At 39.9% G+C, this 15,378-nt stretch overlaps 1 protein-coding gene across 5 annotated transcripts in view; it reads left to right on the top strand.

Annotated features, from left to right (window-relative positions):
- mctp1a (multiple C2 domains, transmembrane 1a) overlaps nt 1–15,378 on the top strand; it is a 195,878-nt gene that overhangs the window by 147,731 nt on the left and 32,769 nt on the right. For all 5 annotated transcript variants that reach the window (XM_017691126.2, XM_017691125.2, XM_037531321.1 and 2 more), the window contains one exon: nt 7,325–7,444. In XM_017691126.2, coding sequence (XP_017546615.1) covers nt 7,325–7,444 — 120 coding nt within the window. The remainder of the gene's footprint in view (nt 1–7,324; nt 7,445–15,378) is intronic.

Here is a 15,378-nt window from a genome sequence, read left to right as displayed (position 1 = left end):
CACTTCATACATTATAAAGTACTGTACAAAATCAGAGAACATTTATTTATTTATTTTCCAGTCAAAACAGATATATCAACACCCACCTTTATTACAGCTTCCATTCTTTTCAGGAGACTTGCTCTTAAAATAAATCGGCAGGGATATTTTCCATACTTTCAAAGTTAAGTCATAGGAGTTGGTTGCATTTTCAGCTTTTCACAACCCATGAAATCCCAAACACATTCAATTCAGTGTTGAGGTCTGGACACTGGGGTAGTTGGTCAGTTGTCCTAAGAAAACCAGCAGCTTCTTTTTTGTCTATTTCCTTTTTTGCAATCACAGCTTCTTGACAGCCACATATCCTTTCAGATCCATAGTGTTGAGATTCTTCTCACAGTGGAAAGATGGACAGAAACACTTCTGGATTTTTTTTTTCAGAAAATAAAGCAATGGCTTGATTTACTCCTATATCTCAAAGATGAAAACTTTAAGTACTGTTTATCTGATGATTAGAGTTTTGCTGGTCTTCATCTTGCATAGTTGTTAGGGGTCCCATTTTCTCTGTATCATTTTTTTAAACAGTAAGTTTTGGAACATGTTTTTTTTATGTTCCTTTGACTTTCTCTTCCTTATGCACATGGATTATCTTACATCTGTTCTTCTCAGAAATATCTTCTGAAAAATTAATAGCCTATCCTTAATGGTCATTTTGTCTAGAAATCTAATAAATGAAGGGTGGTCTGTTGAACAGGAATGTATGTAATGAAAAAGGTAACATAGTTGAATCATGACACTTCATTTTTACACCCCTAACATTGATGCATACATGCACTCAAAGGTGAAGTGCCAAGTATTCATGACTGCACTACCTGCTGAAGTTTGTGTGTAGAAAGCTCTAAGTGAACACCTGTAAGCTGAGCATGCCGCCACCCATCCGCCTGCTGTGAAAGTGAGCCATTGTTGGCAGCAGTGGTGTCAGGTTGAGAAAGCCCACTGTGTGCCAACTCACCCTGTGCGTTCCTCCCTGTGGCTCTGGCCCTCTCTTTGCCCTGGAGCGGCCAAGCCTCACCAACTCTTCCTCCAAACAAATTTGCCGTAACTTTAGCTGCAATTTGGCCCTGAATTGGGAGCAAATAGAGCAGGTATTGAGTAGCATGGGGAATAAGAGTGCTGTTTGGATGTGTGTGTGTGTGTGTGTGTGTGTACTGGCTGAGGAGGCTTTATTGGAAGGAGAGGGTAAGGAAATGATACCCGGCTCTTTTATGTGGGCTAAAGTAGGGCTCTTATCAGTAAGAGAGCGCAGACAAGAGAGGCTGCTGCTACACGAAACTGGAGCAGCCCCTCACCTGCTTTGCATTTAGATAAAATACACCCATCCGAGAAAAAAAAGAGAGGAAGAGAGGAACAAATGCTCCAGTGTGTGTGTCTGTGTGTGTGTGTGTGTGTGTGTGTCTGTGTATGTGTGTGTGTGTGTCTGTGTATGTATGTGTGTGTCTTCATTCATGACCTCACACTGTTTTCTTCAAAGTGACACCTTTTCACTTTAGGTGAGTTTTCCCTAAGCACATACAGTGACAAGGGCATAGTGGAGGTTTCTTAGAAAAATTATGATTTACCAAATGCTAATTCTGCCAATTTTTAGTTATGAGTAACTACTTGTCACTTTTTAATTTGAAATATTACGTATGTGATCAGATCCCTGAATGTTACACATACTTGAAAAAAAGCAAATGATTTCTAGCATTTCTAGTTGCAGTTCTGTCTGTGTTTATCAAAATACAGGAATACAAGAGCTGGAAAATGCTTGCTTCTGTTTAGGAAAGTCTTAACAATGGTACATTTAATAATGCATACCACTTAAATTCTTAGTTTGAAAATGATTGGATCTCTGGATACTGGAAATTCTTTTTTCTGTCAGAATTGATATTGGAACTACTGTAAAAGTTTCTATGAATTAAAAGGTAATTATTACTGACTATTCAATGTTCTATTATTGATTTTATTTCTGTACAGAAGCAAGCATTTTCTACCAGTTGCAATTGTGTCCATTTAAAAAAATCCTCTCAAAGTTTGAGTTAGTGAGTACATGGCGGTGATTTACCAAATCCTCCCGAAAAAATCCCGTTCAAAAAAAGGATCTATAAGATGGCAGCTTTACAGAAGAAGGAAAAACATTCTTTTGTTTAAAATAAAGTTAATGTAAGTAGATTGTGTTACAAGCAATGTATTTTTGTCAATCCATTGATCATTACATTTTTGCACAGTTAAATGGTGTATTTTTGACAGCAACAAAATTAAATTTTGAGTTTGTAAGAAGGATCCATTAGCCCTCTTTTGTAATTACAATTTTAAGTAGCATACAATATTGAATGTCTATTGAACCTTTTAATAAAGAGAAAGTTATGCCAGCACTTGTAATTGTTACATCTGTAATTCTATCAATTTTAATAACAGATAATACAGTTATTTGTCACTTTTTTGTATAATTAAGAGTTGAAAGTGTTACATATAACTGCATTACTGAACCCATTCTTTCTTAGTAACACATGCTGATAATTTTTTTCTATTTATATACTTCATGACAGAAGTTTATTGAATGATGAGATAATTCAGCAGATGCTAATTCTGATTATATGAAGATAATGTGGCACTATTCATCTTCTTTCTGTATAATCAAAAAATTAAAGTGTTAGATATGACAGCTTTATTGAGTAAACCTATTCCTGAACAAAAGTAAATACTTTCTAGCAGTTGCAGTTTTATCTACTTTGACAAATCCTGGCATTTATCACATGATAATTTTGATTATCTAAGGATTAAGAGGATCTAGTAGTCACTTTTTTGTAATTAAGAATTTTAAATGGCACATATTATTGAACATTCCATTTCTTAACCCTTTCCTGAACAGAAACAGGCAAGTTGTAATTCTGTCTTTTTTGATAAATCCTAACAAAGCTTAAGTGCATTTTGACAAATAATCCAGTTTTCCAGAATGCCAGGAGGTGGCAGTGCAGCCCCACTCATTGGGAGCAATTTTACAGAGGGCCCGGCCAAAACCCAGATGAGTTATTGACGTCCATAATCAGCCTCTCATTTGGCATATTTCTCTCCACCGTTGGCACCATTTAAAATAATCAACACCACTATGATGACTCAATTTCTCGATTCCAAGTAGAAGGGCTGTTGTGGGGTGTGTTGGTAACACACTTTTAATGTGCTAATTCTCAAATGCATTCTCCAAAGTGCTCATACCCCACTCCAGAACAGCAAGTGCCAAAATGATATTAAAATCGACTGCCAAAACAGAGTCCACTCTCTTTTCCAAAAAAAAAAAAATTATATATTGAGGAGAATTTGAAACACTTGGCTGTTTCGCTTACTTCTCTCTAAAAGTCAGAGCAATAGTTTTGACAAGGGACTTCATCTCAAGTGTATTGTGATTGATGTGCAAAATCAAATTGATATTAAAACAAACTTAAACGGCTCTTGATATGGCAGATGAAAATGTCTGTAACCTACTTATGAGTGCTAAAATGAATTAGCACTGCTGTAGTGATTAAACAGAGAAGTATATTAATATACAACAAGGACTGTTAAAAAAGAGCACTAATTACACAGTATTGGGCAGGTGAGCATCTACCTTTTAACTAGACTATAGTGCTCTAATTTAAGGTAAGGATTTAGAAGAAGTCCTAACATCTGCACAGATATTCAGTTTGAAAATAGAGTTAAGCTTGTCTCGGTAACCTAATTATAAAGAAACTGTACAGTTCAGTGGTGCAATTTTTACTTCTTTGCATTTATATTATATTGTGCTTTTCATAACAATGGTTGCTTTTTGTGGCACTTTATAGAGCTGTTGAATTGTCTGCGTCTGAGGACGCAGTTTTTACTGTAACTTATCTGAGAGCTAGTTCAGAATTGGAATATTAGTAATTCACTGACTAAACAACCAACAATCTTTCTGAACCAATAATAAAATTTTGTTTTATTTAAGGTGGCTATCAGCTTGTGTTCCAAAGTTCTCATCCTTTGGACATACCATAAAATACACTGGCGACTAGAATAATGATTAGCATGGTTTTTCGTTGGTGATGCATAATGCATTACTCAGTGAAAACTGAATTACTTGACTAGATTCATTTTTTGCAGGTGCACTGGTTTTGGTGGTGTATGTGCACTGACCAGAACAGTGCTGATCCCACACAATGAATTGAGTTACCAGGCACGGTAGCTTTCTCCATGTGCATCCAGGTTGTTGGACTGTTGGAGGCTGATGTTGTGTCTACCTGGATGGTTTCTGTCAAAGCCTGCAATCACACGTTTGCAGATTTGATTTCTTTTATATGTCCCTTTGGCTAAATCCTTTCTTTTGCTTGGTTCCTTGGAGGGCTTCTGTCCCTGAGTAGGGCGGATAGGGGTGAAAATGGGCCCCTACTATGGGAGAATGGCCTGAATCTTTGGGCCACTTCTCCTCAGGCTGCCGGGCTGTGTGAAAGGGAGAAGGGTCGCCTCAAAGTGGCCGGAGGTGTCGGCTAACATCAGCTGTCAATCAAGCGCTGGAGTATCCAAACTCCAGGGACTGCGTCCAGCTACAGGTTAAATAAATCCCAGAGCATATGAAAACAAGACGGATACTGAAGGGCTGAGACAATGAATGGGATTTGTAAGTGCCATTGTGAAGTGGGAGATTTCTAAGCCATTCATTAGGTGTATTTTGGACAAAACAAGTGGAGTTAAATAGATGGAAAAGGTAATATAAATTAGAAAATATATAAATAAATAATAATAATTCCGGCTGATTAAATATGAAAAGCATTTCACTGCAAATGGCTCTCATCTTCTGAAGTAGTCTCTTTTTACCTGAGGCTATTTTTGAAGCATTTTGTTTGGTTCCACTGCAGAAAGGTTTCACTGTAGTGGGTTTGAACTGAATATCATAGTATTTTTATTTGTGCCTCACACTGAGATTTAGAGCGCAGCAGGAATAAACGTGGTTAAGACTCACCACTGTTCTTGAGTGAAAGTGCTAGAGAGAGCGTGATGTTTCATGGAAGGCATAAGCGATGCTGTGCTCATTCAAAGAGAAAAGAGAGAGAGAATCTTGAAAGATGTTGAGGTTGGAAGACAGGTAGGCGGGTGCGTGTGTGTGTGTGTGTGTGTGTGAATTCTTTTAATTTGATTGGCTGGTGTGTGTGAGTGTGTTGCCTGTAAACATTGTTGAATTATTGAAAATGGTTCTTCCCTATTCCCTGACGACTGCTTTATTAAAGGAAGAAAACAAAAAACCCAAAAGAACAGTAATATGTTGTTTTCTAGCTACCGCATGCTACACCTCGGCCCATTACAATAAGTTATTTTGCTCTGAGCATTATGCTAATGCTTTGGCCAATTCATCTATAATTCATTATTTATATCTTTGTTTTGTTATGGTACACTAAGATTCATCATTTTTCAGTTTGCGTATTGAATGTGTCTTCTAGCACATTTACATTTCATCCTGTAGTTTAGTTTTGGCAAGTAGATGTTATAGGTTTGAGTGTGTGTGTGTGTGTGTGTGTGTGTGTGTGTGTGTGTGTGTGTGTGTGTGTGTGTGTATATATATATATATATATATATATATATATATATATATCATGAAGGTTCAGCTTTGTGCATTACATAAAAAATCCTTGAGATATGGCATGTGACATCTACAGTTGTGTGCAGAAGTTTTGGACAGGTGATCATATGACATGTTTTGTTGATTTTATGAGTGAAAATAAGTTAACACGTACTCTACAGAGAACATATTTACAATTCAACACATTTTACTGCATAATAACACTTGCTGAATTTATCAAAGTGAAGAAAAAATATACAATAGAAAAAATAAAATGTGGTGTGATGAAATGTTTTTGACACTCAGCAAATATATATCATTTGTGCACAACAATTTGCAGAAAAACACTATATTTACATGTGTTCCATGTAGACGCTGTTTTTTTTTCACAAGATTTGATTGTAATTGTTCAAACTTTGGCACCAAACTGTTTTGTATTTTGTTTTGTATCTAGATGTTGTCTGAAAGTACAGGGCTGTGCTGAAGTCATATATGGCCACATTGCTGTTAGTGTGGTATACGCGTGTGGAGAAGGTTGTGGTCATCAGTAGGAGACCTCTCTGTGTGGCAAAATCTAGCAATAGAGCAGGCGTTTCACAGTACAAAGTTTTAAGGGCTTGAAAACTGACACGTTATCCGTAACAAATACTCTTTTTGTTCTCCAGCAATCTTACATTCGCACTACATTAATATTCATTGTAGTAAACATCATAACTCATCAGCTGTTTCATCCTGCCAGATTCATTATTATTATGAGTGAATGGAATTGTCACACCCTGCTGTGCTTCATATTCAGTTGTAAATATGTTTCACAAAAATAATCAATGTGTGGAAATTTTCATCTTAGTCTTGTGCTTTTTTCGATGAGCACTTACATGTCCCTCTTTGTAAGTGTGCTTTTTGATTAATAGCTATTACAAGGAGAACATAGATGGATTCCTAAGGTAGGGCTTGTATATTTTTTATTGTCTTGTTTTGCTAATTAAGAATGAGCACATTCATTCAACTATGGTGGAAGATGTGCTTCTGTTTCAGCTGATTGCTTGGATGTTCACAAATTAATATTGCATGTTCACAAATTGCTGTACATAGAGATTGATAAGATAATCTGGATGTCTAAACCTCATTCACAAAAATGTGTAATGGTTACTTTGTTCACTCAGCAATGGCACAGGATGGATTATTGTATAGCTGCATCCTCGTCTCCCCAGCAGAGCACAAACATTTGGTCATTTGAAGCCATGTGAGGTATCTGGCAGGTTACTTTAAATTGGGTTAAGGTCAGAGTGTGGTTGGGCTTGGTTTTTAATATGTTGAGCATACAAGATTATTCACACTAAGGTTCAGATACACTTAAAAGGCATAAGCTTACCATTCGCCACCACTGAGAAAACAATTAGGCCTGTTGGATATTCCCAATCAAATTTCATTCACCAACTTTAACTAACAATAACTTTATATGATTAACAAGAATCAACATATATGGCAAATCAGGTTGTAAACTGTATAACTTAGACCTCTTTTTTGGCATCTACTATTTAACCACGATATAAGCAGTCTTTTCAGATACTTAGAATATTGCATCATATGACTTAAAATGAAATTAAGGTACACATGTATGAGAAACAAATGGATGGAGTACAGAATTAGAGCAATGTCCTGCGCAAGCTTCCCTCTGATCAGTTCTTTTATGTCTTGCCTTTTGTCTCTCTCTCGCTCCGTCTCTCTCTGTCTCCGCAGCTCTTCATAGTAGTGGTGTGGAACTTTGAGCTCTATATGATCCCACTGGCTCTGCTGTTGCCCTTGGCCTGGAACTACATCCTCATCGCCTCGGGAAAGGACACCAGACAGGGAGACGTGGTGAGTGTCCCTGCGCACGCTGACCCTCGCTGCCGTCCCAGTCTGCTTCAGTGTTGCCTTAGCCTACTGCAAACACTCCCTTTCTTTACTTTAATTCACAAGCTGGAGTATCTAAACCACTATTTCTAAACTTGTTTACATTCACAAGGTATAATGAATATTTGCTGAAGCTTAATACAAGGCAGTTATAGATTCTGGAATTCCACACAAAGGAATTAAACATAATATAAAATATGCATAATTTCTTTTTATTCCCTTGGTTTGTTTTTCCAGTTCTAAGAGTTGTGCCTATGGAACCTTGGTTAGGAAATGCAATTTGGAAATATATGTAAGTTCACAAATACTTACAAATAGTAATATTTTTAATCATTTCCTATGGTGTTTTAAATTATAGCTAGGTTTACATAAATAGCTATGTAAGTAGCTAATGTGCACATTTATTTATCAGAATGCATGAAAAATGTAAGATTAATATAGAAAAAAGAGAAGAAAAATCTGACTTAATTATAGTGGCTTAATATTCAAATTATTTATTGTTTGTTTAACTGCATAGATTCTACTTAATTAGGTTTTGCTTAACTCCTTAGAGAAGAGTTTTCGCAAATGTTTTAAAATAGCAGCATCGTCCATTTTAATGTTTACTCTGGAAGAGTTTCTTTTCTTTTTTTCTTTTTTTTTAAGAAAAGTTTTTTTTTGCTTTTAATGAATGTTTTTCATTTGTAGAACAGGTGGAAATAATAACTTCTCACCTCCAGCGATTCTGAGACACTCACTTAGTTTCTTGTTTATTTGTGTTTTTCCAATTAAGTGGTGCCAAAACAGTGCCATGCTAATACTGATATTTTTTTAATCATGTGGAGGTGATTTTTAAAAACACCCAAGTGGAGTGTGGGATGATGCCATGTGATTGCATGTTTCATTTAAATGCTCAGTGGTGATTTCAGAAAAAAAAAATTAAAGGCTTAGTGACTTTTCAAAGGGGGTTTTGCTACTCATGTTGTGAAAGAAAGATTTACAGAGAGATAACTGAATGAATTTAGGGAAATCATTTCACGCTCATCAAACTAAGTTGTTCTTACTATGAATAATTCTATCCTAGAAAGTATCTAGGAGACGCATTTCAAAAATGGAACGAGCTTTTGAACTGCATTCTGGGTGTCCTGGAAACATGCAGTTTTTTCCTTTTAGATAGGCTGTATTATTCTATCTCTTATTCCATATCTTATACAGCTGTAAGACTGTCAATGTGAGCAGACGAAAGAAAAAGGTAGCATTGTGTAGAAAGGAGAGATCAAATCTTTTTGCTTTTCAGTACTTGCAGTCTCTGTTTTGTCCTGTAGATGGCGACATTGTTTGCAAAAATTCTGAAACTAGGCTCTCTCATACATTTACCTGCGTATTCATCTTCCATGTGCATTTATCTGTTTTTTCCTTTTCTGTTTAATTTGAACTAATAAATCAAACGCGGAATGAGGTAAACAGCAAAGATTACATATTTACATAGCTAGAACTAGGCAACGTGTGCAGATATTTTGCTTATTACATATGTACTTCTTGTTATGGCTTTAAGGACCCTCTGGTGAAAAATGTGTCATTATGTATTCCATACATTCACACATTGCTCTGTTCTTTGTTTCTGTTACCTTTGGACCTATTTGTGTCAGGAGTCAGGGTTTCAGAGCTAGGTAATGGGTCAAGGGTTACAGCGTGGGGATCTGTGGATGTGAAACATATGAAGGGTCTGAAAGCTGGGGGTAATGCTTTTAACCCTCCTCACCACCACCCCAACCCCCATCCCTCCATCTTTCTTACTCTCTATTGTTCTGCATTTTGACGACTGTAACCACAACAGATGAGCCGCTGGTGGGGCTGGCAAGAGCCAGAGAGTTCCGCTCGCCGACACAATAAACAAACACGCACACATACACACATGCACATACACATGGGATCTGCTTTTCATTAGACTGAAACCCACTGATGAGCCACAGCCTGGCCACTCTCTCCCAGTCCATTTAAAAAGGGAAGTTACGTTATTATGAACTCTGAGGGAGTGACTTCAAGTGTTTTTGGACACTTTTACATGTTTGTAATGCATGCACATGTATTTCCGAACAGTAATGCACATGCTTCTGTGTTCATGCTCATATGTAGTCATAAATACAATTAAGAATTAAGATTAGCCCCCCACTAATCAGCTCCGATTTCCATGTGTCCACTGTTACATTCAGTCCACTTATCAATAAGAAGCTGATCCTGTCTAGGTTATGTTTTGTGCCAGCTCTTGGTGTTCAAGGTTTGAGCTTTCAAAATATCCCCCTAGTCGAAGTTTATCATTTATTTTTTCATCGCTTGAGTGGAGGTGCCAGGCTTCCGGTACCTGGCAGGATATAATTTGAGATAGCGTTATATCTAACCCTTCGCTAAACCCACTGACACATAAATGCAGGCTGCTACTACAATGTAGCAGTCCAACCTGCCTCTCCCTCAGAGTTAGACAGGAGCTTGACGCAACAGAGCTACCCAGCCGTCGTAACTTCCTAATAGGCTTATACAGTATCCAGATAACGTGTAAACACCTATATGGGATATCCTGACCCACACTGTAGATATTGTTAATGTCATTTAGGAATTACTCCATTTCTCTTTATTTTCTAAAGTTTGAAACCAGCAGGTGCCTTATACATTATATGAACAGTTCATAAAGAATGGGCCAGGAGAAATATTAGAATTTACTTCATTAATGTTTTTTCCTTCTCCTGTTGATTTTGATAAATGATCTAACAGACAATAACTGAAGAAAGTGTTTGTCTCAGAGATATAAAACCTGTCCCCTTCCTGTACTGTGAAGTTATCATTGGGTAGTGTCTATATCTCTCAAGCTTTTTACAGGAACATCTATTGAATTGGGAAGGACTTTTGATGCATGTTGCGTAAATCTTTTTTGCTGAGTAGATCTTTTTGTTCAGTATTTTATGACTATCCGCCTTGTTTGTGTGGGCATGTTTTACTGACTCCATTACTACTGTAATACATCCTTGTTGCCTTTGCATTGTGTTGCAATTATAAAATATAGGCGATTAAAAGATGTAGCTTTGTACATACAAACATACACCCAGACACACCATATGTTCTGCTATCAGGAAGATTAATGTACATTGTCACTAATATAGGATGTTCATTGTTGAAGTCTGATAGGATTTCTCAGTGTTGTGGTGGGAAGTGGTGTGCTGTTTTGGAATGAGCCTCTGGTTATGTGGTTTCCTCTATAGACTGTTTATAAAACAGTTGTAGCCCTGATACAATGGAGAAAAAGGAGAGAGAGAAAGAGCCAGCAATTACTAATTGCTTCAAACAACATGTAAAATTAAACCATAGTCCTTGGCCTAAGGTCAACATTTGGAAAGCTGGATGGATTCCATGAGGCTGAGATTGGGCTAATACTAAAGGAATTTTCCTTGAACTCTCTTTGGAAGACACAAACAGTCATGCTAACACTACTCTAGATGTGGAGAAAGATCTCGAGGTTTGCGCCTCAGAATAAGTATCCATTTTTTTATTGTATGCCACAACCACAGGCTAGTATGTTCAGGAAAAACAAACACCCACTTTCAGCTGTCATTTCCTTGAAGAGGGTTGTTAGCTCGAGGGTTGACATGCTAGCTCAACTCTTAACCTGTAGTCAGCTGACCCCTGACTCTCGTATTCTTTGCCTGTGCTCCGCCTGCCACCCCTCCACCAATTACCTGACCCCTCTGTCAGAGTCTGTTATTGTTAAAGGTTCTTTTTACCATCTGGGAAGGCTAGGCTCTAAACACTAGACTATACCCCTGAACTAATGTCTCAAAATGGGAGATATTTAGTAGGCCTGAGGACTGTATAAGTAAGTTCCTTTGGTTCCTAAGAGAGGTTTTTCCAAACCGCAGTGAATGGATATCATGCAGATGATTTGAAGGGTTCAGGCAGAGTGCCACCACCTTTGGATGCGAGTCAGACAGATCATGACTTCTGAACCAAACCTGTCGATCATTGGAAACCATGTGGGAGAGTAAATATGGAAAAAGCCACAACGGTCTCTATAAAATATGCTAATGATATTTTACACTGGTTGCAAAGGAGACCCCTACTGGTGAGGTTTGGAAGGGACCTCAACCTCCAGGTAAGGGAGCCACCTACTCAGTAACCCAAGCCAGGCTGACAGTACCTGTCAATGGCCAGCCTACTCCCTGCTGAGAGGCAGCACTCTTTGCACCTCCATTGACACTCCCACAACTCCCCCTCCGGCCTCCAGCTCCATTTGTTTGGAGACTTGAACGGTTTGGCGGGCTCCAGGACGGCCGCTTGGGCTCACTCAAGCGTTGGACAGCTCAGCTAGAATGGAGAGAATGGGGCTCGTGGCTGGCCCTGGAAGACCCAGACTGCCGAATCCACTGGCCCGGAAAACAGTTTACCAGATGTTTTGAAGGTGTTAATTATAGCACATACTGTCAGAGCTGGAGAAACATAGTGACGTCTCTTTCAATAGCCCATAAGCAATTAAGCATTTTAAGGTCCTTCTCGGCAACCTTGTCAGTGGTTGGGGAGAGAGGGTGATGTACTCCTAGCACTTTTTCCCCTTCTGAATCTTTTTCTGGCAGTTTTTCATGCATGCTAAACTAAAGCAGTGTATAGCAACACACAGTAGCTATAGTCATGTATCTTGCACTTGTAATTTAGAAGTAAAAGCTCACTTATTTGCATATATCTATATGCACCAGCAAATATATTCAGGTTTCATAGAAGAGTTCCAGTCACACTAGAAGTACGATGAAAAGATCCTTGTTCATTATTATTCATGTTTTTTACTTTCTCTACATTTCACTATAGCATCATTGCTAAATACTACACAACCCACCACAGGATGATCATCATGCAGACGGTGGGCTCTGTGCATTGTTTCAGCCACTCTGATGTAGACAGTCAGCTGGAGGACCTGAAGCGTCTCTGTCTCCATAGAGACTTGATCTCACCAGAGTTTCTCAGGGAGAAACCTGTCATCGATCCGTCACTCGGTCCAACTTCCAGCCTGACATCATCGCAGTATGAGCTGCCATCATCTCACGTGGCCAGTAAAAGAACTAGCGTGAAGAAAGACATCCAGCACTTCAGCATCATATATATTTCATCAGCTCAGAAAGAGTGGAAGGTGGTCTGCATTTGAACTTTTACCCCAGCCCTTATAAAGGAGCAAGAAGCAGCAGTAGTTTTGCACATTGTTATAGATAAACAGATACTCTATTTTTTTCTCTCTCAAGCTCTCGCTCTCGTTTTGTTTGGGTTGAGCTGTGTTTTGTCTGTTTCTGCTTCTGCGCGTAATTTGAAAAACAAACAGCTTGGATGGAGCTTCATGAATAAAGGATAGGCTGTGTTTTTCCTCACCGCCTTCTGGTACAGGTGGGCTGCTCTGGGGGGAACGAGGAGCCTGTCAAGCCCACCTCCAGCGTCAATCACTGCGCAACGAAATAAAGAAAAACTCGACAAGAACCTGACTGGCAGTCGCTCTGCTAGAGGTGTTTCGTGGTAAAGCTCTTCGTTCCTCCTCGCTCCTCTCAGCCTGGGTGAGCCGACTGGGAGGCTGCACGAAAAAGGGAGAGCATGATGGCAGGGGCCGGGAGAGGAAGAAGAAGAGGAGGAAGGGGAGCCGGATTGGGTTCTTTGGCCTTTAATCCGCCTCAGTGCCACCACCTCTTCCAGCGAATCTCGCGCCTGGCAGATGCCTCTCGGCTCCTCCGCTGCCAGCCCCTGACAGGTGACAAAATCAAAAAAGGTCACGTCACTTTGAACTGGCAACGTTTGTTGCCCCGCTGATTTCCCTTGTGCTGTTGTGGCTCCGAGCCGCTCACAGGTGAGGGTTTGAAGCAAGGCAGGAAGTGACTTTGGCAGCTCCCCACATTTCATCCCTGTGAACTTTTGTACCCGCTATTTCGCTAACGACGAGGAGGCTCAGTGCACTTTTGTCACAGCCACTGCCGTTGTCGTCGAGGCAGCCGCGTCTCTCGCTGGTGGGGTTTTTGTTTACAGAACACTGTGTGTGTGTGTGTGTGTTTTCAGGGATCCTGTGGGTCTAGGCTGCTGCAGATTAGAGTAGAGCGTAAGTCGTGGGACTGATAGATATGCCGATGCTTCTGGCTTTTGGGAGCGCATGACCCTGGCACATTCCCAAACTGGAGCATCAAACCCAGCAGCATTCTCAGCAATCTGTGTGCCCTGTATAGCTCAGCTCCGAAGAGACATGGTGGTGGTGTCTGCACTATACAAAAACACAAAATGGCACTGCATCTGACCCCCTCATATTTAACACATTTAATACTTTTTTGTAAAACTAGTTTTCAAACAGCTTGGATTGGTATAGAAATAGTAAATCAAATGAAACTAAAGCAGTAACTGCAATAACAGATACTTTTCTGCTAAGTTGATAGATAAGTGCATGTACTTCTCTTGATGCCACTCTTTTGCTAGTAGCTCTACTCTTTGACTCTAGCCTCTGCAGGGGTCAGCCCACAGTCAGCCAAAGCTGGCACAGACACAAGCCCTCCCTCTGACCAGCAGTGCTCTGACAGCCTGTGAAGAGGCTGTTTGGGCTGGAGGTGCTCCGGCGAGAGCCCTTATCAGCCTTCCAGGCCTGGTCTCTCCCGGGCCCCCTCGTCCACACACGGCATACAAAGCAGGGCCAGGCCCCGAGCAGCTGGAGACGCTAGAGATGTCTCCCATTTCAAAGAGGAGCAAGAGGAGGGAAGGGATGGAGGGGGCAAAAAAAGAAAAAAAATTAAAGTACATATCTTCATGTCGGATGGGTTGTCTGGCTTGGCCGTCTATTCCCAGCGCACCTGTCACGGCGAAGGTTAGAATTAAAAGCACAGATAGCGCAGTTCTTCCTTTACTGATAGTGGAGAGGAGAAAAAGTGCATTAACTCACCAGGATGGTTGTCACAGAGCAGGGCTGGAGATGGTGCCATTGCTAGCTGAAAGGCCAAAGGACGCCTTCCCCCCTCATGTTCTCCTCAGGCTCTGGTCTGTCAGTGAAAAGAAACACACTGACCTGCACTTGCCAATATTTGAATTCTGCCCAAAAGATATTTTTTTCTTTTTCTCTCTAAAATTTTCTTTCTGTCCTCAGTTGATTCTTTAACACTCAATATGCGAATCTTGATTGATTCTGTCTTCCTCCCGCAATGCTGAAGACTAGCCTCTGATTAACCCTGCCATTGAAACTGTATTACTCTGCTGGTAGATTGGCACCCCCTTACCACAAAACATCATCATCAGTTCACTCGCAGCAATCCCTGCAACTGTCCTGAACCCTCCTTTTGTTTCCGCTGCTAGCAGCATTTACATAAGAGGCTTATGGCAGCCATACACTCTGCCTTTTAAACAAGACAAAGGAACAAAAGCTATTGTTTGCCTAAGTAACAGTTTTTTGGATGTCGCAGAAAACTTATTTATGGGTTGTGGAGAGCCAAAACATCATCAAAAAGGAGACAGAACGCACCCCCTGATAGCTTTTGGGGCTTTTTTAGACGCAGGAATTGCCTTATGTAAATAGCGTGCACATGACCTTGAAGCTTTTGATGTGTGATTGACAAGAGGAGCCACAAGAGGAGAAATAACGATCTATGCATGTTCCCTCCTCCGGCAACGAAAACAGACATGTGATATGGACTCCTTTCGGGCTCCCAGGGGCCGTGCAAGCTTGATGGAGTGTTTTCAATTGACCGAGATAAACTCTTTATATGTCTGCCAACACATTGTCTGACTTTTGTGGCTGTACCTCTGTATTGGCTCCTTCAGCTTGGTAAATGAGACGAGATGTGAATAATTAATGCGCCCAAATTATCGACACAGACAATGAGTGATTTCTTTCTGTTTCTGTGACAATAATTTATGGCTGAAACAGTACT

The sequence above is a fragment of the Pygocentrus nattereri genome, chromosome 20, assembly GCF_015220715.1.
Source record: "Pygocentrus nattereri isolate fPygNat1 chromosome 20, fPygNat1.pri, whole genome shotgun sequence".
NCBI classification, from domain to species: Eukaryota; Metazoa; Chordata; class Actinopteri; order Characiformes; family Serrasalmidae; genus Pygocentrus; species Pygocentrus nattereri.
Note: the sequence above shows the minus strand (reverse complement) of the source record. Positions and strands in the feature narration are given on the sequence as shown.